At 52.3% G+C, this 22,469-nt stretch overlaps 1 protein-coding gene across 2 annotated transcripts; it reads right to left on the reverse strand.

The window, feature by feature from the left end:
• Positions 1–1,478: 1,478 nt before the first annotated feature.
• On the reverse strand, positions 1,479–20,293 carry LOC122375329 (DNA ligase 4-like). Of its 2 annotated transcripts, none has more exons than XM_043354649.1 (14): positions 20,103–20,293; positions 12,200–12,628; positions 11,930–12,070; positions 9,831–9,991; positions 9,527–9,646; positions 8,724–9,102; positions 6,390–6,556; positions 4,933–5,054; positions 4,517–4,668; positions 4,105–4,278; positions 3,660–3,814; positions 3,175–3,280; positions 2,570–2,783; positions 1,479–2,248 (listed from the first exon to the last, which is right to left on the reverse strand). In XM_043354649.1, the coding sequence occupies exons 1-14, from the start codon at positions 20,103–20,105 to the stop codon at positions 1,863–1,865; spliced, it is 2,709 nt and encodes a 902-aa protein (XP_043210584.1). In that variant the 5' UTR covers positions 20,106–20,293; the 3' UTR covers positions 1,479–1,862. The 2 variants fall into 2 exon arrangements, with proteins under 2 accessions (XP_043210584.1, XP_043210583.1); XM_043354648.1 differs by having other exon boundaries at positions 19,576–20,293.
• Positions 20,294–22,469: the final 2,176 nt, after the last annotated feature.

Genomic DNA, 22,469 nt, shown 5'->3' on the forward strand with positions numbered 1-22,469 from the left:
GCGGATCGGCAGCCGTTTGCCGGCGCTGTCCAGCCACAGGTGCGCCGCATACGCCACCCTCCCAGCAGCCGCCGGGCCGTCCTCATAATAATAGGGAGAGGCATTCATAGCTCTGCCATAGAAGGATTAGCTGAAAGCATTACACTGGAGAGAGACGGAAACTTAAATCACATTCACTTTAGGTCCATTATCACGAGGCTTTCAAATCACGAGGCTTTCAAAGTGTTCGCTTTATTACCCTCCGCTTTCTTGGTACTTGTCCATTCTGCTCAGGATGTTTGGTGCAGTTGCGATTCATATTCGAATGCAAATGTCACAAAGCGCTATGCTATTATTTCAACCGTGTACGCTACTAAAATATTTCATTTCATTGTTAACATTTCGTTTTAAGAAAAAATGCAGTCAGACCATGACGCCTCGGATAAAAACGTGCACTTCTAAGAAGTAATGCAATGTGTCGATTGACAAAGCTCTTGATTTTATGCTTCATATTTTCATGCAGTAGCGCACATTGCACCTCTGTCCAGTCTTCGGACAGGCTGTCGCTACAATACAGTCAAATATTGTCATCGGAAGCTAGCACAGAACAAGGGGTCGGAGACTTCGAGCCGCGTGCCGGGATCCGCACATAAAAGGCTAGCACGCCGAGAGTTCATTCACGCATAGAAAAGTACCAGCGCGACTTGGTGTAAAGTGACTGCAATATTGCATAGAAGAGTAGCACTGAAACTGCGTTGTAATATATTGGCATGGGTCACTTTCTCGAGATATACTAATTAGTAATTATCACCCTCTCCCCTCCCTCCCTTTCTCTCTCTCTCTCTCTCTCTTTCTTTCTCTCTCTCTCTCTCTCTCTCTCTCTCTCTCTCTCTCTCTCTCTCTCTCTCTCTCTCTCCATCTCTCTCCCTCCCCTTCCATACCTGTCTCTGTTGATCCTGCCCTGCTCCAGTTGAGACTCTCTGCCTCGGCCCTCTCGGCCATTTTCTGTCGCAGCTGCAGCTCCGTGTCGGCGTCCGCCTCCAGCGATTTCAGGTGGTAGTCGTTCTTTTCCAGAGCAGACACGTCGGCACGCAGCTGCCGCTCTGGGGGCGTCACGCAGAGGCAGGGGGCGATCAGCGACGAGCGGGGCCTACTGTATGTGACATGTCTGGAGTCAATAAGGCAGACCGGTACAGAGAAAAATGGTCATAATACGCCGCAGGGACGCGGGTAGTGACGAGGAGGGAATCTATAACGGTGATTTGGAGCACAGGTGTGACGAATCAGAACACAGTAGCTTGTATAGTTGCTGGGGTGTGTCTATCATACAAATTGCAAAATCAGGAAGTCGTGATGTAATTTTGCACCCATTACCACACCGCCACCTTTGTCCTCATCCCCCTCCCCCCCCCATTGTCCTCATAGATCGCCGATGCTAATCGCTAATCCCTTAGAAAATCACTCTTCACTTGAAAAGATTTTCCATTGACACACCCTGGTGTTCACGACTAGTTTATTGAACACGGCGTGAAGCAAGCAACAACGCACAACAATCATGACCAGGCCAAAGACGTGAGTCGCATTGTTACCGTTTGCCATTCAGCAGCCAGTTCAGCTTGAATACAATGTATCACAGAGAAGCAGGCAGCTAACTAATTAACGCTCATCTACAAAACAATAACAAGGCACTCTGCTAAATTACAATCAATACCAGCTGATTGTACGAGATCAGAAGTACAAAAACAGTATCACCCGTGATATCTAACGTCAAGGAAACGCAAACACATTATGTGGACATAAAGCACACCCGAAATTAAGGCCGAGCTGGACTACCGACCCCAGGCTGAGGCCAGTCAGTGACCGGTGGCCCGTCCGAGGTCAGGTCAGGGCGGGAAGGCGCGCTCCTCCGCTCTCTGCCCGCGCCGCGCGCACTCCTCTACCCAGCGCTCCGAGACCAGGTGGAATTTGCGCGCGCGCTGCCGGTTCTGCTCTCTGAGGGCGCCCAGCCGCGCCTCCCGGTCGGTGTCCGGGTCCGAAGGGGCGGCGGCGGCGGGCACCACCACGTGCGTCACCCGGCCGTCCAGGGCGCCACTGAGCCGACCGCCGTGCAGGCGGACCGTCAGCCCGGCGACGGTGGCGCCGTGCAGCGGCGGCGCCAGGAAGCAGCGGCAGCCGGCCAGCGTCCAGAAGGGCGGCGGCGCGCCGCCGGCCGCCAGCCTGTGGAGCAGCTCGGACGGCGGCTCCGCCGGCGCCGGCTCCGACCGCATCGCTGGGAGGGGGGGAGGGGGGGGGGGGGGGTCAACCAGCGGAGACACGCTTTCTGCAGCTGACGGCACTGAACGACGAGCTACTGAAGGCAGCCAGAATTACCCCATATCACTGAATTGAAGCGCTACAAATCTGTCCAGCCATGCGTTGGGGCCAAACATCACTACACTACACGTCTTCAAAGCGGGACAGCACAGAAAACATCTGCGATAGATACTTGTACACACAATGTAGCCGCCCCACCCAGGTTCAGCCCCCCCCCCCTGCCGTCCGTCCAAAGGACCCAGCCCAGGATACCCAGCCCCCCCCCCCGTCCGCTCACCGTCCAGCAGTTCCTTCAGCTGCGGCTCCGTCACGTCCTCGCTGTAGCTGTCGCCGAAGGGGTCGAAGTGGAGCGCCGTGTCGCGCCGGGTGGCCGCCGTGGCGTGCAGCAGCTCGGAGGGCGCGAACGGGACCATCCGGCCGGCGGCCGCCAGTCGGCGCAGCCACCGCGAGCGGACCACGTCATAGCGGCCGCTGCGTACCACACTGCGCTCCTGAGGGCGGGGGGGGGGGGGTACCTGTTCATAGAAAACATACTGATATGACCTGGCATGACCCGCGCTGACATCTAGCCTCTATTCTGACCCCGTGGACTGTCAGCCCTGATCGGACTCCCCTGACTCGTGTCTGACCCCGCTGTGACCTCTGACCCGTGTCTGACCCCGCTCTGACCCCGCTGTGACCTCTGACCAGTGTCTGACCCCGCTCTGACCCGTGTCTGACCCCGCTGTGACCTCTGACCAGTGTCTGACCCCGCTCTGACCCGTGTCTGACCCCGCTGTGACCCGTGTCTGACGCTGTGACCTCTGACCAGTGTCTGACCCCGCTCTGACCCGTGTCTGACCCCGCTGTGACCTCTGACCCCGCTGTGACCTCGTGTCTGACCTTGACGGTGACCTGGTCGGCGATGACGCACCAGGTGCGCTCGGTGGGGTTCTGGGTGAGCGAGCCGCCGCACTGGTGAACCAGCCGCTCCAGTTCGGCCTTATCACTGGCGGGGACGCACAAACGCCGCGTGAGACAGAGACATCGATAGACTAGACCCGTGAGGCACACAGCGAGACACACAGAGACCAGTGAGGCACACAGTGAGACACACAGAGACCAGTGAGGCACACAGTGAGACACACAGAGACCCGTGAGACACACAGCGAGACACACAGAGACCCGTGAGACACACAGCGAGACACACAGAGACCAGTGAGGCACACAGTGAGAAACACAGAACAGCGAGACACACAGCGAGGCACACCGGGGCGCGGCGTGAGTCACACCGGAGCCGCGGCTCTCTGTCTCGCTGTTGAGCTACTGACCTGATCTTCCTCTCCTCCCCTCTCCCCGACCTCCTCCCACCCCCTCTCCCTCCGCACCTCAGCCTGTCGCAGGTCATCACGCAGATCTGTTTGTCTCGGAGCAGCGCCGACTCGGCCGGCAGCCCGCTCAGGTCCGTCGGACGGAGGTGGGCAGCCACCGCCGGCGGCCGCGCGCCGGCCCGGCCCGCCGCCGGCGCCCGCCGCGGCACACCCTGAGCAGAGCCGCGAGAGAGCCGGTCAGCGGTCAGCTATAGAACGGCCGGCGACAATGTGGAGGCTGAGCTGACGTCAGCTGGTCCTCTGGCCTGGGAATTCAGGGCCAAAGGCACCAGACGAAAGGAAGGAGGGGACTATGAACGAGAAGGAAAGGATCCGCCAACGACAGTAACCATAACAGGCTAAATATTCAATAAAGCAGCAAATAAAAGGTAAACTTGTTAGCCACTTTAAGCTCCACGATACGAGTCTCCCCGCCCGTTTCCTCCCCGTCCTCCAGTCTCGCCTGCAGGTGGCCGGTGGCCAGTTTCCCGCCGGCGCGCTGTCTCAGTTGGCGCAGCTCGGCCGTGGTCACACACTGGTGCCACGGCTTGTCGGCGCGCACGGCCACCACGCGCGCGAATCGCGGCACCAGACCGGCCGCATGGCGCGACGACTCGACTATCTCGGTGGCCTTCACCTGATGGGGAGGGGGAGGGGGAGTCAGTGACCTTCACCTGATGGGGAGGGGGACTTAGCCTGATGGGGAGGGGAAGGGAGTAAACCAGATAACTGACCGAATAAAGATGAAAGGACAAGAACCCTTTTACCCAGTTATATCGACCTCAGGCCAAGCATCCTCGCATACCTACAGGATCTCAGCTGTAAATGTGACCGTCTACTTCCCTAGTCTCGCATACCAGCAGTATCTGGCGTACCTGCAGAATCTGGCTGTGGCAGGGCTCGATCCAGAGGTCGGGCTTCTCGGTGGCCCAGCGCAGGCCCGGCGGCGGCTGGCCGCTGCGGCTCGTCCGTCGGAAGTGTGGCATCAGCTGCCGCTGCAGCTGCAGCAGCTGCTGACTCGTCAGACCTGGCCGGCGCGCCGCGGGGACGGCAATCGGTGAGCGCGGGCGCCCTCACCACACCACAGGCCTCCCCTCTAGGAAGTATCGACAGCGCCACCCGTCCGAAAGCAGCCTCGGTGGAGGACGGAGAGAACAAAAAGGTAGAATGGCTCTCCGGGCTACTAATTCCCCGGTTGAGACTACTAGCGGAGCTGCGCGTCGAGTGGTGGGTGCCACCCCGCCCTCCGTTAGCCCCTCCCCTCCCCTCGCCTCGCGTCCTGTCGTGTTACCGGAGCTGACGGTGCCGGCCGAGAGGAAGAGCTGCGGCTGCTCGCCGTCCCGCTCCGCCGGCTCGGCGGCTCCCAGCAGGAACTGGCACACGGTGCCGCGGCGGGCGCCGCCGCCGTAATACCTGCCACCGGACACGGGCAGACGTGACCATTGACCAACACACTATCGGAGCTGATAACTTCGCAACCGATGAAAACAGATATAATTGGTGTAGATCTAATAAGATATAAAACAAACGAAACCCAACGGATGCTGCTACTAAGGCGCGGATGCCTGGTTTAAGAGGTGTCCAGTGAAGGACCCCTATACAGCGTCACTGTGCACGGATAGTGCAGTAGGTAGCGGCCATACCGGCCCGGGCGCCGATGATGATGATGATTTGGTGTTTTAGGGCGCACCAGCAACGAGGCTATATGGCGCCCATATCTAACCAATCTTCCTCAAAGTCGGGGGTTAAAAATCACCTGAAGCCCGGAGGCCGTGATGAACGAAAAGAGGCGAACGGAATCGAGAAAAGGGGAGTCGTCGCGGAGAAGTGTTCTCAAAGAGAGCTGGGGGCCACGCAATCCAAAAAACCGCAATCGCTCAGCGTCCAGTCTCGGGCACTCGACCAAGACGTGTCGGACCGAAAGTCGGTCACCACATCTGGTACAAATAGGCCTGGAGCCAACGCCGATAAGGAACCCATGGGTGCCATAAGTGTGCCCGGTACGAAGCCGGCAGAGGACCACCTCCTCGCGTCGCGATCTGCGTGAGGCCGACAACCAGGTAGCTAAACCTGGCTTGATACGTAAAAGTTTGTTACCGTGGGATTGGCTCCAGGCCTCCTGCCACTTTCCGAGGAGGAAAGAGCCCACCGCCGGTACAAAGTCCCTGGCGGGTAGAGGGAATCGGTGGGAGCACAGATACTGCGCAGCATGGTTCGCAGCTCGGTCCGCCCGTTCGTTGCCGTGAATACCGACGTGGCTAGGGATCCAGCAAAAAGACACCGACGTACCCTCTCGGTCGAGGGCTGTCACACGAAGAAGAATCTCCTGTGCGAGGGGGTCAGAAGGGTAGAATTGTGACAAGGACTGGAGACCACTCAATGAGTCAGAAAGAATAACATATGACCGAGCGGGATTAATCTCGATAAAACACAGGAGTTTGAGGATAGCGACCAATTCGCAGGAAAAAACGGATGCATGTTTAGGTAAGGTAAAACACCGCACAGCGTCGCCGCAGACGAAAGCACACCCGGCACCGTCATCAGTCTTTGAGCCGTCAGTATAACAGGCTATGTAGTCAGAGTACCTTGAAATATGTTCCAGCGCACGAGCCTTTAAAACAGCTGGAGGGATGTCGCCTTTTCTCACATCGGTGAGGGAAAGGTCCACCTTTGGCGGGACTTGTCTCCACGGTGGGACAGATGGCCACTCCTTAATCACCCTCCGATAATAATCACCCTCCGGCTCACCCTCCGATAATAAGCAGGTCGAGGTCGTCCACCAGCGAGTCGACATAGTCCGGTTTGACCTTGACCCAGCCGGCGCGGCGGGCGTTGGGTCGGTACAGCGACTGGGGGTCCTTCAGTACCAGACCCTCCTCCTGCCGGTCTATGGCGGCGTTCAGGGCCTCCACCACCTGTACAGGGGGGGGGGGGGTGTGAACATGGGCGGGAGGTATTCCGGAAGAATCATCTGAGTTGGTATTGTCTTATCCCTCGCCCTGGCAGTTGATGCACCCCCTCCCTAAGGTTTTTCGAAGATAGCGTAAAAACGGCGGCGCGCAGCGCCGCCAAATTTGGCACAGCCTATGGGGCAACCTTTTTACATATTACCTGAAAATTTCAGGTCCCAGTGACCTTGGGTCAGGTCACCAGGTCAGAAAAACCGGTACAAGGTCATGGTCAAATTTCAATTTTCTTTTTGCACCTGTCCAACTCACAGTTTTTGACTGATTTCCTTCAAACTCTCAGGATGTGCTAAGTTCACCGAGTTGTATAACATATAGTTCGGGGTTTTTATGTCACTGACCTGAGGTCAGTTAAAGGTCATTAGGTCGTAATGTTAAGCCTATGGGAAAATACTAAATTCGGAAAATACTGGAGATATCCGCTTCGTTCTATCACTTTTGTGCTTTGAAACCACAGAACTTAACAGCAGGTCGCTTGGTGCTTCGTTATCTGGTGTACTTATCCATGTCAAATGAGGTCAACTGAGGTTGCCAATAACTTGGCACATAATGAGGCTAGAGCTTAACCCTAGAACGCCTAGGGGGGGGGGGGTTGTATCAACCCCCCCTGAGGTTTTTTTCGAAGTGCACGCTAAACGGCTTGTCGTAGCGGGCTGAAATTTTCAATACCCTCTGGGGCAACCTTTGCGCATCTTTTGCCGAAAAAAAATTGATCGGGTCATGTCAGGTCACGGAGTTATGACGTCATAAGAGGTACAGCCTCCGGCCGATAGTTACCAAACGTGTGCGCCGAATCCCTAGGTTTTCTGCCGGTGATACCCACATTGTTTGATGGATCATGATGAAACTTCCCATGCATGTTGGGGCAAGCATTGGCTATCGTGTGGTGCAAGAAAATTGACCGGGTCAGGTCAGGTCACGGAGCTATGACGTCACAAGAGGAACAGCGTCCGGTACTATTTTTGAAAAGCGCCCGAACCACTATTTTGCTAATTCTTGTCACCTCAATGGGAATATGCAGCAATATTAGCTTCTATAGGGAGCAAATGGACCTCCCAAATCCAAAAATACAATCAGATTTCAAAAATTTAAATTTTGATTTTTCGAATTTCTGCCGCCGACTGTGACCTTGCCGACTTCCGGCGCTCCCAACGCGCCATGTTTAGAGCTAGGGAAACGAAATACATACCAAACGATAGAGAATTGATCAAGGAACACGATAGTGAAGGTTTCAAGTCGATATCTCCCACCGTTTTGCCGCAATCGCCGCGGAAAGTTGAAAAAGTTTGATTTTTTCGGAAAATTAGACCTTTGACCGGTCATAAGTAGGTCAAATGTTGACCTAGGACCGAAAAATATACCACCAATCGCGAGATCTCGTTGAGAGCTGCTCCGTTGGTTTTTTCCGCTAAGCTCTACGACCTTCCGTTTCGAAACGCCAGGGGGGGGGGTCGTACCAACCCCCCCCCCTGGTCGTTCGTGTTATGAGAAATGGCCTGGTCGTACGAGGGTTAAAAAATGGTATCGTCGTGTTTCTGGTGATTAGCCAAATCGAATGATATGCGATATGATGCAATTTAGTTAACTTGAACTTAATCAATTAATTAAGGTATACTTAAAAATTAAGAAAACTTTAAGTACACTTAAGCAAGCAAAAAAGCATATCTTTCGACGCGCCTTGACGTGCTGAGTTCACTGGTGCTTTTCTTTCATCTCTATCTTAATTAGATCAAAAGTTATGAGCGAAAAACGTTTGACCTGCTTTTAGCGAAATTTTTACATTTACACCCCCCAAAACCCCCCTAAATACTGACCTAGAGCAACCAAATTTGCACAGGGGCGAGAGCTCCAGGGGGCCCACCTACCTAACAAATTTGGTGTTTCTAGGTGCCATAGGAGCCAATCGCGAGGGGGGGGGGGTCGCATCAACCCCTCCCCCATGCCAGGCCGTGTTATGAAAAATGCCCTGCCAGGGCGAGGGTTAATGGGACCCTGAGGGCATTACGTGAGAGGGGTATACGAAAACAGCCGAAAATGTGGCGTACAAATTAGAGCTGTAGGGAAAATGTCCATTATATCTACCGCAGCAAAAAAAAAAAAAGAGTTAATATATCACCTCTTCAGTGGTGGACACCTCGAGCCTCGTAGTCACGTCGAGCCTGCCATCTAGCGGCCGGAACACGCACTTGAGCTTCTCGAGTCGCTCGCTGAGCGGCCGCTCGGTGAGCACCTCGCCGTTCAAATACACCAGATCGAACGGCACAAACATGGGCCACACGCGGCCGCCGGGCTTCAGTTTCTTGACGTCGGGCGCCTCGGCCTTGACGATGACGGCGCGCTCCCGGTCGTTCCAGACGAGCATCTCTCCGTCGAGGATGCAGGAGCGGACCGTGTCCGGGAACTGGCGGTGGATGTGCGGCACCAGGGAGCCCGCCGACGGCGAGTCGCCGTACGAGGCCGTGAAGTCGAACCCGCCGCGAGAGAAGAACATGTACCTGCCGAGGGGAGAGGAAAAGGGTAATGATGGCACTTTTCACACATTTGCTCATCTATTGGTAGCTTGTTACATAGGAACGCATCAATCTTATGCGACAGCTTGCCAAAACATAATGTTTGAAACGAGAGATCGTTACCGCATGTCTAATCCCATATTTCTACTCGTTTACAGCTCATTTGAGATGGATCAATTGGCAGTGTGAATATTTGGCAGTAAAAATACATTTGATTGCCCATTGTCTTCCTCCCCCCCGAGCTCGTTAAAACAATTACTGAGCCATGCCGCCCCTTGACCGCAGCCACGCCCGCTCGGCCGCCTCTGTCCTGCCCCCCCCCCCCCTGACCTGAGCCGCTCGCCCCCAGTCTGACCTGTCTCCGTCCTTGTGCAGCTGCACCCGCTCGCCCCCCCCCCCCCCGCCTCACCTGTCGCCGTCCTTGTGCAGCTGCACCCGCTCGCCGTCGTGTTTCGGCTCCACGAAAAACGGTTTGTTTTTCATCTGCCGGTCAATCCGCTCCAGACCGGAGCGTTCCGACAGCATCGGCCTGCCGGGCGCCACACGTCCAGTCACACGGGGCTCCGGAGGCACAGCCGGGTTCAGGTGTTTGTTATATGTATCAGGGGTCCCAGGAGTCGGGCTGCCTCTGCGGGAGGGGACGGGGCCATCGCGGTCACCACGGCCCGCCGCACGAGCAGCTGTCGACACCGGGTACCACACAGGCAGCTGACCTGAAGGCGTTGAAGAGGCTGATCTGGGCGCGGTCCAGCCGCTGCTGCGGGTCCCTCAGCTCGGCCGCCAGCCGGCGCAGACAGCTGGCCACCGCCCAGTGATCCAGCGCGTCCGGATGGAACTCCCTCAGCAGCGAGTTAGCGTCCAGCCCCAGGTGCATCTGGCCGGGCGGAGCGAGTTGATTCAGCACGAACTCAAGGACAGGCGTCGTCAGGTGGCCGGCCGTTACACAATAACGGGACACGAGAGAGTCCCGTTATTGTGTCTAATGCATGTGTCTAATTCATTCGTAATGCGCGCAATATCTTAGGGGCGCACGGTAGCGGCGGAACACCATCAATTAAGGGGGGGGGGGGCACTGCCGACTTTTGGTCCCATTCTTTCCATTCAACGCCCATAGGGCTAATGTTAAAATGCCCAAATCAAAGGGGGGCACGGCGCCCTCCCCGTTCCGCCGCCTATGGGGCGCACCTCGCTAGCACATGCAGCCCCCGTATTGACCCATCCATCTGTGACGCCCACTAACCGTACCCCAGTGACCCGGGTGGCCCCAGTGGCAGTTACCCCGGCCACCGCCCGACTCTGTCGTCAGCAGCCCCACACGGCGGACCGCCCCCTCCGTGACCGGAGACCCGATCATCACACCTCACCGTACATCGCCAGACGTCGGAGGGAATCGATCCCCTCCATTCTACGCGCGGCCATCCGCTCTCTGGTCAACGTTACAGCAATCCCTACCCCTCCCATCCCCACGCCCTGTGGGCTTCCAGTGACCCCCGCTTAGGTGACCAGAGGGGTCCCTCCGAGCCTCCCCCACCCAGGTGACCAGAGGGGTCCCTCCGACCCCCCACCCAGGTGACCAGAGGGGTCCCTCCTAGCCTCCCCCACCCAGGTGACCAGAGGGGTCCCTCCGAGTCTCCCCCACCCAGGTGACCAGAGGGGTCCCTCCGAGTCTCCCCCACCCAGGTGACCAGAGGGGTCCCTCCTAGCCTCCCCCACCCAGGTGACCAGAGGGGTCCCTCCGAGTCTCCGGCACCCAGGTGACCAGAGGGGTCCCTCCGAGCCTCCCCCACCCAGGTGACCAGAGGGGTCCCTCCGAGCCTTCCCCCACCCAGGTGACCAGAGGGGTCCCTCCTAGCCTCCCCCACCCAGGTGACCAGAGGGGTCCCTCCGAGCCTCCCCCACCCAGGTGACCAGAGGGGTCCCTCCGAGCCTTCCCCCACCCAGGTGACCAGAGGGGTCCCTCCGACCCCCCCCCCCCCCCACCCACCCAGGTGACCAGAGGGGTCCCTCCGAGTCTCCCCCACCCAGGTGACCAGAGAGGTCCCTCCGAGCCCCCACCCAGGTGACCAGAGGGGTCCCTCCGAGCCCACCCCACCCAGGTGACCAGAGGGGTCCCTCCGAGCCCACCCCACCCAGGTGACCAGAGGGGTCCCTCCGACCCCCCCCCCACCCACCCAGGTGACCAGAGGGGTCCCTCCGAGTCTCCGGCACCCAGGTGACCAGAGGGGTCCCTCCGAGCCTCCCCCACCCAGGTGACCAGAGGGGTCCCTCCGACCCCCCCCACCCAGGTGACCCAGAGGGGTCCCTCCGAGCCTCCCCCACCCAGGTGACCAGAGGGGTCCCTCCTAGCCTCCCCCACCCAGGTGACCAGAGGGGTCCCTCCGAGCCTCCCCCACCCAGGTGACCAGAGGGGTCCCTCCGAGCCTCCCCCACCCAGGTGACCAGAGGGGCCCCTCTGAGCCTCCCCCACCCAGGTGACCAGAGGGGTCCCTCCGAGTCTCCCCCACCCAGGTGACCAGAGGGGTCCCTCCGAGCCCCCACCCAGGTGACCAGAGGGGTCCCTCCGAGCCCACCTCCCCACCCAGGTGACCAGAGGGGTCCCTCCGAGCCTCCCCCACCCAGGTGACCAGAGGGGTCTCTCCGAGCCTCCCCCACCCAGGTGACCAGAGGGGTCTCTCCGAGCCTCCCCCACCCAGGTGACCAGAGGGGTCTCTCCGAGCCTCCCTCACCCAGGTGACCAGAGGGGTCCCTCCGAGCCTCCCCCACCCAGGTGACCAGAGGGGTCCCACTGAGTCTCCGCCGCCTCTGCTCTGACCTCCTTCAGTATGATGCGCGCCAGCCACTTGTGCTCGCGGGCGGAGAGCGTTCGCACCAGCTGCTGCATGGTCTCCTGCATGCCCGCCCGGTCGTTGGCTTGATTCATCTCCGCCAGGTGGCTTAGCGTGTCGTCAATCCGCTGAGGGGGCGGGAGGGGGTGAAATATTTTCTCACTTCACTGTTTCCAAACATCCCCATATTCCTGACTACCCTGCTGCGGGCACGTCAACAGACATGTCCGCTCCCCCCCCCCCCCCCGTCCGGGTACCTGCATGCTCCATCCGCTGTCCTGCTGCGGGCAGCGGTGCAGCAGCACGTGCTGCAGCGTCTCGCCAAAGTCGCCGGCGCCGTGCTGGTGGCCGCCGTCGGCGCGGTAGCGCAGCAGCTGCTGTCCGGCGGCGCTGGCGCGCGGCAGGCCCAGCGCTGCCGTGTACAGCTCGGTCAGCCGGTGGTGTTTGGCGCCGTACGGGCCGCGCTCCCGGTCCCGGTCCGGCAGCAGCAGCCGCAGCAGCGTGAAGGCCGAGTCGCCGCCAGACGGCAGCACCTGCGGCCGGTAGCGCGCCAAAAAACGGCGCCACACCTCCAGACGGCGCGGCTTGGAGGGCGCGCCGGCCAGCCGCTCGCAGAGGGTGCAAAAGTCGCCGAACGGCACCCGGTCTGCGGCCGGCGAGAGAGACATGGCGTCCCCTCCCCACCTCTGGCGGAGCGGCGGGGTGAGGTCAGGGTGGGGTGAGGTCAGGGTGGGGAGGGGCGGGGTGAGGTCAGTGTGGGGAGGGGCGGGGTGAGGTCAGTGTGGGGAGGGGCGGGGTGAGGTCAGTGTGGGGAGAGGCGGGGTGAGGTCAGTGTGGGGAGGGGCGGGGTGAGGTCAGTGTGGGGAGGGGTGGGGTGAGGTCAGTGTGGGGAGGGATGGGGTGAGGTCAGTGTGGGGTGGGGCAGAGTCTGAAATGTTTGGTAGAGCTCCTGTAAGCAGGGCCTCGGCTAAGGAATTTTGACTGGTGGGCCACTTGGGCAGCGACATGGACTGACCTTCGTAGCCATAGCCCCCCCCCAATTTTCGATTTCTCTCCAGATTTCGGTCACTTTATTCTGCAAAAAACGTCAGGATGGCATTCAAAAAATGTAAAAAAAAAAACGGGGCTCGACCCCCCCCCCCCCCCGACTCTTCAGAGAGAGAGGAGAGAGTAGGGCAACCCTCTCAGTGGTGATACTCCCGCGGTGCACATAAAATCGCACAAGCACGGAATATATAGTCTACGACATATCGTAGTACATATCGACATATCGACATGTCGTAGACTATATATTCCGTGTCACAAGCTTGCACACAATATTGACGCAGATTATAAAACTTTGGACGATAACTTACGGCCGGGATCGCTCGCCGACTAGTCGGAAATTCGGAAGCGGTCGGACGGGATCGGGCGTTGTTGGGTGGATCGGGAGGAATTGTGAACAGCACGAGTGCAACTTTATATATACGAGGGGGTATCGAAAAGTTCTGATCATCACCATGAATTAGATGTGATAGAAATTTGATTTTTTTACATGATGTTCATTACTTCTTCACAAGTCACCATACACGACCGCAAACTTATTGCATCGTTTCTTGAACTGCCTCAGGCGGTCATTGTAGAACCTTCGCACTGTCCCGTAAATCAGTGCTTCACCTCATCAATGACGTCATTTCTGTCCTTCAATCACCGGCCATACTGTGGATTTTTCATCTCCCGTAACAATCAAGAGTCAGTTAATACCCGGTCAGGTGAATTTGTTAGATACGGTAGGATTTAATGTCCACATCATGTTGTTTCTTCAGTCGCAGCTCAGGACGAATGGGTGGGGGCACTGTCCGTGAGGATAAAACATCTTTCTTGGGCTTTTTTGCGGCGATTCTGCTTGAGGCCATCTCGCAATTTCTTCAAAAGTGTGCAGTAGCGCATGCTTATCATTATCCGACCATCATCAAGACAGTCGGTAATGACTATCCTACGCCAGATCCAGAACACTGAGAGCATTGACTTTCCATATCGGCTTCTGCATCTTCGCCTTTTAAAAAGGGCAGATGTGCCGTGCTTAAACTTCTAGATCATCGTTTTGTCTCTGAATCATACACATAGACCCAGCATTCGTCACAAGTCATCAAATGATCAAAGATTTCTTCAATTTCCTAAAAAAGGCCTAGTTTTCGTTTCGAAAGGCCAAGACGAATTTTTCTCTGGAACAAAGTAGACACACGAACTTCTAAGCGGGCTGACTCCTTTATCGTCTGTAGTTCTTCGCTGATAATATTTTCAGATACTGCCAGCATTGAGACCTTTCTGTTGCACAATCATCTGAAAGGCCACACGACGATCTGTAAGGATGAGGTCCTCCACTTCCTTCACAGTCACCACCTTGTCAATCACTGGTAGTCACTCACTTCTTGACTCCCTTGCAAAGGCCATGCAACCAAGTTGAAAATTATTTCTTCATTTTCGGTAAGTGCATGAGATGGGCTTGCTTCGCCATAAACTAAGTTCACGTTCTTGATGTATTTTATCAGTGTGATACCGTTTCAAATGCATTAGTTGGATGACGGTTCGGTCCTCAGTGGGCCCAATGCTCATCTTTTTTACTTCTAAGTCTCTCCTACATAAGATAAAACCACTTCTCAGGATTTTCTTTGCGGGAACATTGTTCTTGAGAACCAAATATAATGCCTACCAAAAATCATCAAAATCGGTCTATATCTTCTATGTGATGATCAGAACTTTTCGATACCCCCTCGTAAAGTGGGTTGTAGCAGGAACCCCAAAAGGGGGTTGTAGCAGCAACCCCAACATCTCTGAAAATGATCATTAAGCCTATTGGTGTCGCATGGAAAATAATTGACTCAAAAGCCCAAGCGCACTGCGCAACCCTAAAATTTCCTTAAAAAAAAAACTAAGTTATGTACCTACACGTTCACTTCTGGTGAACAGTGTCCCAAACTTCAGATTTTTCTTGGGTGTCTGAGTGGAAAATTCGAGCCACCCAAAATGTGAGAGTGGAAAATTATCCATTCCTATTCTTGAGTGTCATCTTCAGCCCAAATGAGAAATTTTTGGAACGCTGACTGTGAACGATTCGAAATTCGTCCAACTGGTCAGATGTGTGACTGCAAAAATCATACCGGTCGTGAAGACGCATAATATCGCTTGCAGACTTCAATCGGCTGGAAGTCGCCGACACTACCTCTAGTTTGACTCTGGCTTATATCGTGTCTATCGGCGAGCCGTCTGAGATCGCTCGCAGGCTTATCCCCGACCGTCTGAACTGGTCTGTTCTTTATTCGTAGTTATTCTTGTAACCGACTGATCTGCGGCAGATGCTTATGTGACTGCAACCACTCGATCGATCGGAAAGCTTGCAAGAACTCTCGCAGACCTCGATCGGCTGGAAGCCGCCGACACTATCTGTAATTGACAGAGGCAGACGTCTTTCACGATTATTGCATAAAATTTAAAGCCTCGACCACACTTCACCGGATTGGACCAACGGACGAGAAACGGACGAGAACTGTCAGCGTCCGATGATGTCCGTTTGTTTCCGTTGGACGTCCGTTTGTCATCCGTTAATATCCGTTCCATGTCCGGTGGTGTCCGGCTGAGCACACCGGACACCACCGGACATGGAACGGATATGAACGGATGAGAAACGGACGTCCAACGGAAACGAACGGACATCCCCCGGACATCACCGGACGCCGTCCGTTTCTCGTCCATTGGTCCAATCCGGCTTAGTCCACTTAGTCCACTATAGTTCACTTTTTACCCCAAGAGGATATTGCAAACAATAGGTTGAAGTTTTTTTTTCACAAGAATATGTTTCACCGATGGGTACTTTACAGCCTGAAAATGTACGATAAGATCTGCTAATTCAATTTGAAATGTGAAAAATGTGAAAACTTAGATTTTTCGGAAAATTACTGGTGGGCCAAATCTTTGAGGCTGGTGGGCCATTTCGGGTCACTGGTGGGCCATTTGGCCCACCAGTTAACATGTTAGCCGAGGCCCTGCCTGTAAGCCAATGCAGGGCACTGTTCACCGTCAGTTTTTCATCAGCATACTGAGCTGGTTTCCCATGTCTACAAGCTAATTTGTTGCTTAAGTTTCTTGGGCTGCCATTGCTAAGCCACACCACATTAACCCTCTAGTGCCCCCGGTATCATATCTGTAAGTCAATTTGCAGAAAATTCGCCTGCTAATCATAGAGGTGAAAATTGTTGAAAACCCTGCTGTATCAGAAGTGGTACGTCTTGGCAACCACCTGGTGGCAAAATTTTTAAGTAATGATTTCTCAGTTTCCCACCAGGTGATTTTGAAGAGGGTCAGTTTGTCCTTTGCCGAAAATCAATTTGAGATGCAAGTGTAAATTTAAGCATTTATAAAACAAAAAATTAGTTATTTGGAAAGAAACTTGGCATACTGTGAGACAAATGTTCAACATATATCATAGTATGTTGCAAAACATCGCAACTTTTTCAGGGTCAAAGATATGGACCCCTATTTTTGGGGATACTAGATATGATACAGTGGGCATAGCACTCCAATATTTTCTATGAAATTTTCGCCGCTGCAACATACGGTGTGCCAATACCATAGTTTTCTCAGGTGATAAGCATTGCAATGGCCTGTGCGTCATTGCAAACGACGATGATACAAGATGCATAAATTTGTGAAGTTCGCACCTCTTGCGCCAGATAACTCTATTTCGCTCCAGACTTAAAATGTCATAACGATATTGGTACGCTTATGCCGCCTCTCATCCTTGTCAATCTTCCAACATCTAGCTTTCTATGAGTGGCCTTACATGCCTCATACATCTCGACTTTTCTGACGCTCATAGGAATATGGTTTTGCAACTGTTTGACGATGACAAGACAGACTCCGGACCGAAGGGCGTGGTTCCTTTGATTTCCTATCTAAGAAGTAGGCAACCATGCACTGCTGCCAAGTTCCAGCAGGTGCCTGACACCTGGCAAGCATTTTCACTGCCAGGTATGTCATTTGTTGTCATATATTGACATATACCGCCAACTGTGGTAGCTGAGTGCCACTGAACAAAAAGGATTTATAGGTACTAAATTAACATGGATACTACTTTTGTACTGACCATAAGAATAAAGGTTGCGGCATTGCGTAATGCGTATGCTCACCAGGGGCGGATCCAGAAAATATCCAAGGGAGGGGCCATTAGAAACCAGGAGGCCCCCCCCCCCCATAATCCCACCTGTTGGAGGCCCCATCTTCCCACTTGTTGGGCCCCCCAAAAAAAAAACTGCGTCTATTGAGCTTATCTAGCTAGGTTCAGGCAACATCTCAACATCTGTGCAGGCTTGGAGGCCCTCTGTGCAGGTTAGGAGGCCCTGTAAAAGTGGTCATCTCTGTGAGTATAAGAGACCTCCAAGTTATGAAAAGCTTTACCAATCTTCTAACAAAGAAGTCTTCTCAGCTAGTCTTCTAAGAAATAACTAAGTGGGTAGGTTAAAAAAAAACTCATCGGATTTCGGCCACTTTTTTTTCAGGAGGCCCCCTTTTCAGCTTTTTAACTTTTTAACTTTTTATTTTATTTTTGAAAAAAAAATCGGCCAAGGGGGGGCCATGGCCCCCATGCCCCCCCCCCCTTGTATCCGCGCCTGATGCTCACCTCCATATGAGGTCAATGAATATTGTGCAAGTTCCTGCCGATCGGTGCACAGTTCCCTGTACCTTTGTTGTCTGACACGTACAACGGTTATTGCACTGGTCAGTGCGCGGCTGTTATACTGACGCCGATGACATCAGGACCGCACGACCAGTCAAAGTACTAACTGACGATTCACAGGCTGAGAGTTTCAGTCACCCGAGATTGTCCGGCTATCATGAAGATAAACCAACATCGTCTTTGGCATTGATCCCGGTCCGTCGGCAGGCTGTCCAGCATTTTGCATCAGAACTGCTTCACTTCAACCAATTACCGCGAGCCAACTGTAATGTTTTCATTTCTATATCAAGTATGCATAACGCATCTACGTTTGAGAAGCACGGCCCACATGTCTGAATTATGAAAAAATTGCACAAGTGCAACGCGCTGTATCGTGGAAATTGAAGGAATAGAAGGCACTCGTAAATAGATGCCTATGATTAGCGTTGTTCCCTAAGCACCGACTGAAAGGACATTTTGATACAAGAAGGATGCCAATGAAATATTAAGAAAATGTTCTGATAAAAAGTGCATAGTAAAGGATGTCTTGTTGCCATTTTACACATTTTAACTGCCACTTTTATCACTGAAATTTTTAATGATATACCTGTATTTTCTCATCTATGTCTTCACTTCCTTCTGTGTGGTCTGATACCACTAAAAATTACCAAGTGGAATGCCCAATGTATCATATTTGATACAAAATTTATTTCCGAAATTTGAACTGCGAAAAAATATTTGACTCCAGATTTCGAACAAGGGACCCAAAATGAATCATATGTTACAAGGTGCTAATTTTAGGAACCGTGGAACTATGTGTGGGCATTAGAGGGTTAATTTGACCAATAATAAGAAGAAACAAAGCAAGCTGGCATCCAGCTCATATAAAATGGTAACCAACACTGAACAGTGCCCTGGGCAGACTGAGCACAGAGGGTTTTTGGGGTATGGTAGGTTAGGTATGTCAAATTTTGGTGTGTTGAAGTCAGTTTCCATTAAATTTGACAGTGAAGCCAATCTGAGGCCAGTTTTACCAACAGGAAAATAGCCACCTGCCAGATTTTTGTCTAGTGACCGCTTCACATACAGAGCGTTAACGAGCTGGGCACATAAGGTGATAGGGCTTTATCGTTGCTCTGCATGTGAAGCAGTCTTTTTACTGTTAGTAAAACTGGCCTCAGGTCATTAAAAAAGTCATTTGGAGTATGTACAGTACAGGATGGGTGGATACTGGATACAGGCATCTAGTATAGTCGCGGATGCTTCTACAGGACTGCAAACACTTCAGAAGAGATGGCCACAGGAGCTTGTCTCCAGCACTCCACAATGAGCACATGCTAGATTTATCTTGCATTTTAGACAGCCCAAGGCATTGATGTTATGCTTCTGGGCTTCCTAGATTGAGTTACCTACTCTGGGAATGTCTGGCCAGATGCTAGATACATGCCATGCCAGATGCTAAATAGGTACTAGACTGTTATCATCATTTATCATATGACAAGCACAACAAAAGGGACGCCGGTGAAAACAGGGCGCCGGAGGGCATATTAGTCACGTGACATTTAGAGCTTCTCCCCCTTTGTGGGCCATCTACATCCTAAACGTCACGTGTAAATTTCACAAACCTTGATCAAATCGCCCCAGGCGCCCTGTTTTAACCGTCGTCCAACAAAAGCCAGTGCATAGTTTGCAAAAAAAAATGGACGATGGTCAGCATGCATAAGAATGATAATGAAAAAAGTACAATGGTTAGCACCAGATTAATGGTAACAGAGATTGCACTGTCACGCTAAAAATTGACAAAAGAATCAAAAGCTTGACAAATTGAAATTGACACAAAAAATCTGGTGAGATGAAAATCCATATCAAAATGATGAAAACAGACAGAATGAGAACAGACTGAGACGTGTTTATGTCATGTCAGACAGCCTCCTTGCTTACCTTGACCAGGCTACAATCAAGGCTGCATATACTACAATTTTGTGACCTTTTTACAAGTTCATAACATAACATAACATAACATATATTCCATGTAACAGCAGGCCACTGGGGCCCAACGAGGTTACAGGTAGATGAACAGACACTGTATGTAAAACACGGTACAATTACACCATTTCATCGAACACTAGCCCACGCTGTTTATGATACAAGTCTAACTCATTTTTAAAATTACTTAAGGAGGAACTATTGATAACTCTAGGAGGTAAACCGTTCCAAGCTTCTATGACCCTACTGGTAAAAAAGGACTGTCTTAACTTGGTTCTGGAAAATTTCTTTACTAGTTTGCACCCATTTCCTCTCGTGGAATTTGTATTGAATGTAAACATCTTCCCAAAATCTAACTTATCAATCCCTTCGTATATTTTAAAAAGTCCAATCAAATCCCCTCTTATCCTGCGGTAATGAAGTGAAAACATATTTAAGGAAGCCAGGCGTTCTCTGTAGCTCATTTCACCCAGCCCACGAACCATCTTTGTTGCCCTCCTCTGCACACGCTCCAAAAGTTTTATATCCTTTTTTAGAGACGAGTGGCATGCTTGTGCACAGTATTCAAGATGAGGCCGAACTCATGAAATGAAATTCTCATTCATGAAATTGCCCTTGCCGATTTTAGAAGCTTTTACAACTTCACTCAATATACCCTGTTTACAACGGCCTACAGAAACACCACGGGAGAAACACCACCAATATTTCCAGTTTCCTGCCACCAGATGGCAGTAAACATCAATGACCGATGATACACCGTGGATACACCGACGTTTACTGTCACCTGGTGGCGGTTTCTGTAACTATAGTGTTGGCTGACTTTTGTACAGGGGGCATTCCACGTCAAGTGGGAAGAAAAATAACCATTGTGAACCTTACTTCCACCGAAATACCGATTTTTGGGAAAGTTCGTGAAACTTTCATCTATATGTGAAAAAAGAGACATTATATATGTGAAAAAGAGACATAAGACACGTTTACATAGGGTTTGAATTGCAAGCTTATATCTCCGTCCGTGATGTATAGCCCCCCTCCCGTTTAGCCCCCCCTCCCGTTTTTCTGCAATAACTTCCAAACCGCTTGACGTATCGACGCCAAACTTTCAGTACCTTCGGCCGCATTAATTTGACACCTTGTGTCAAAATTTGAACTTCGTAGCTACCATAGGTCGGCCGGAAATGACGTCAGAGTGACGTCATGTTCGGCCGATTTCGACGCAAAACATTGAACCACGGCAATCGCTCCCAAGGGCTCAATTTTTAAGCTAGATCCAATTTCTTTGCATGAGAGGACTCAAAATAGACTGCGCTATCAAATTGCTATCTCGGATTTTCGAAATTTTGAAAATTTCGAAAATTTTATATAATAAAATTCAAAATTTACATTTTTACATTTTTTTTCAAAAACTTTTTGACCTTTCGAAAAAAACCGGAAAATATGTGATAGAAAGCGTTATTATGACTAACTCTAGCAAGTTTTAGCTAAATATCTTCAAAAGTGGCCAAGTTATACCTACGCATTATTGTAAAAAAATTCACAATTATTAATTTTTCAAATCAATTTTTCAGACATCGTACGCCAATATAGATAGCACCATCGTGTTCCTGAGCTCAAACTGCATCCATTAGACACCTTTTCTGTTGAAAAATTCTAACTTCAAAATTTGACCTTTTTGACCTGAAAGTGACCTGACCTAAGCTAAATTCGACTCAAAATGACCTCGAATGACACAGACGACATCAAATTCGAAATCTTTGGCCGAAATGGACCATAAAACATGTGTCACGTGACCGACGCATGATATAATATTTTCGTGACCTGTGATGACCTGACCTTGACCTGAAAATCAAAATACAAGTTTAGTACCCTCAGGGTATCTAGAGCATCTGTTCACGAGTGTGTGAAGCAAAAATGAGCCTGATCTGAGTTGTAAGACGGCGGCCAGAGCCCAAAACGTGAACAAGCCAAAATGCTAATAATTTTTACTTTGACCTGACCTGTGACGTCATCGGTGACCTCGAGGTCAATGAAATTAGGTTTCGCTCGACAGTTTTTCCGGGGCTATCAGACGCCGTTTGAATTATGACGATCAGCCCAGTAGTTTCGGAGTTAGGAGGGGCCGGGGGCTATGAATAGCCCCCCCCCCCCCAGTAGAGCGTGTTATACGCAGACCCCAGTGGGGCGCGGGTTAACCGCAACACATGGGAATGCATTCCCTGGTGGGTGCCTACCTGTATGCCAAGTTTCAGCGAAAGCGCCCCAGTAATTACCGAGTTATTAACCCTATTCCTGGCGGGGGGGGGGGGGCCTCAGGAGCCCCCCCCTGAGGTTTTTTGGTTATTTCTCCCAAACGCGTTGAGCTAGGAAGCTCAAATTTTCTGACTTTTCCTAAAAGGCTGCTACGCAACATGTCTGAAAATTTTGAGTTGATCTGACCTCAGGTCAGGTCACCAGAGGCGGTTTGGTGACCCTACCTCAGAAAAGTTTGCAATCACGCCAGAGCTAGAGTTTTTGACCGATCAATTTCTTCTCTTCAGGCTTTAGTTAGGGTACCAGTATGTGCAATTTGTATATCTCGGAATTTTGATATCGGTGACCTAAGGTCAGGTCAGTTTCGCGACCTCCCCATTATAAGTCAATGGGGGAAAAATCAACTCCCTGTTTTTACCACTAAAACGGGTCGGAATGGCCCCATATACCATACATGACTTCATATACGATCAACCTTCACTACCTTGAGGTCTGTTTTGCTGTTGGGCAGCTGTGAGGTCATGTGACGTCATCAAAGATCACCAAAGGTTTTTGGCCAATAACTCCGTACAGGAACAAGATACAGACGCGTGGATGGT

Source organism: Amphibalanus amphitrite, unplaced genomic scaffold, assembly GCF_019059575.1.
Source record: "Amphibalanus amphitrite isolate SeventyFive unplaced genomic scaffold, NRLGWU_Aamphi_draft 001819F_arrow, whole genome shotgun sequence".
NCBI lineage: Eukaryota > Metazoa > Arthropoda > Thecostraca > Balanomorpha > Balanidae > Amphibalanus > Amphibalanus amphitrite.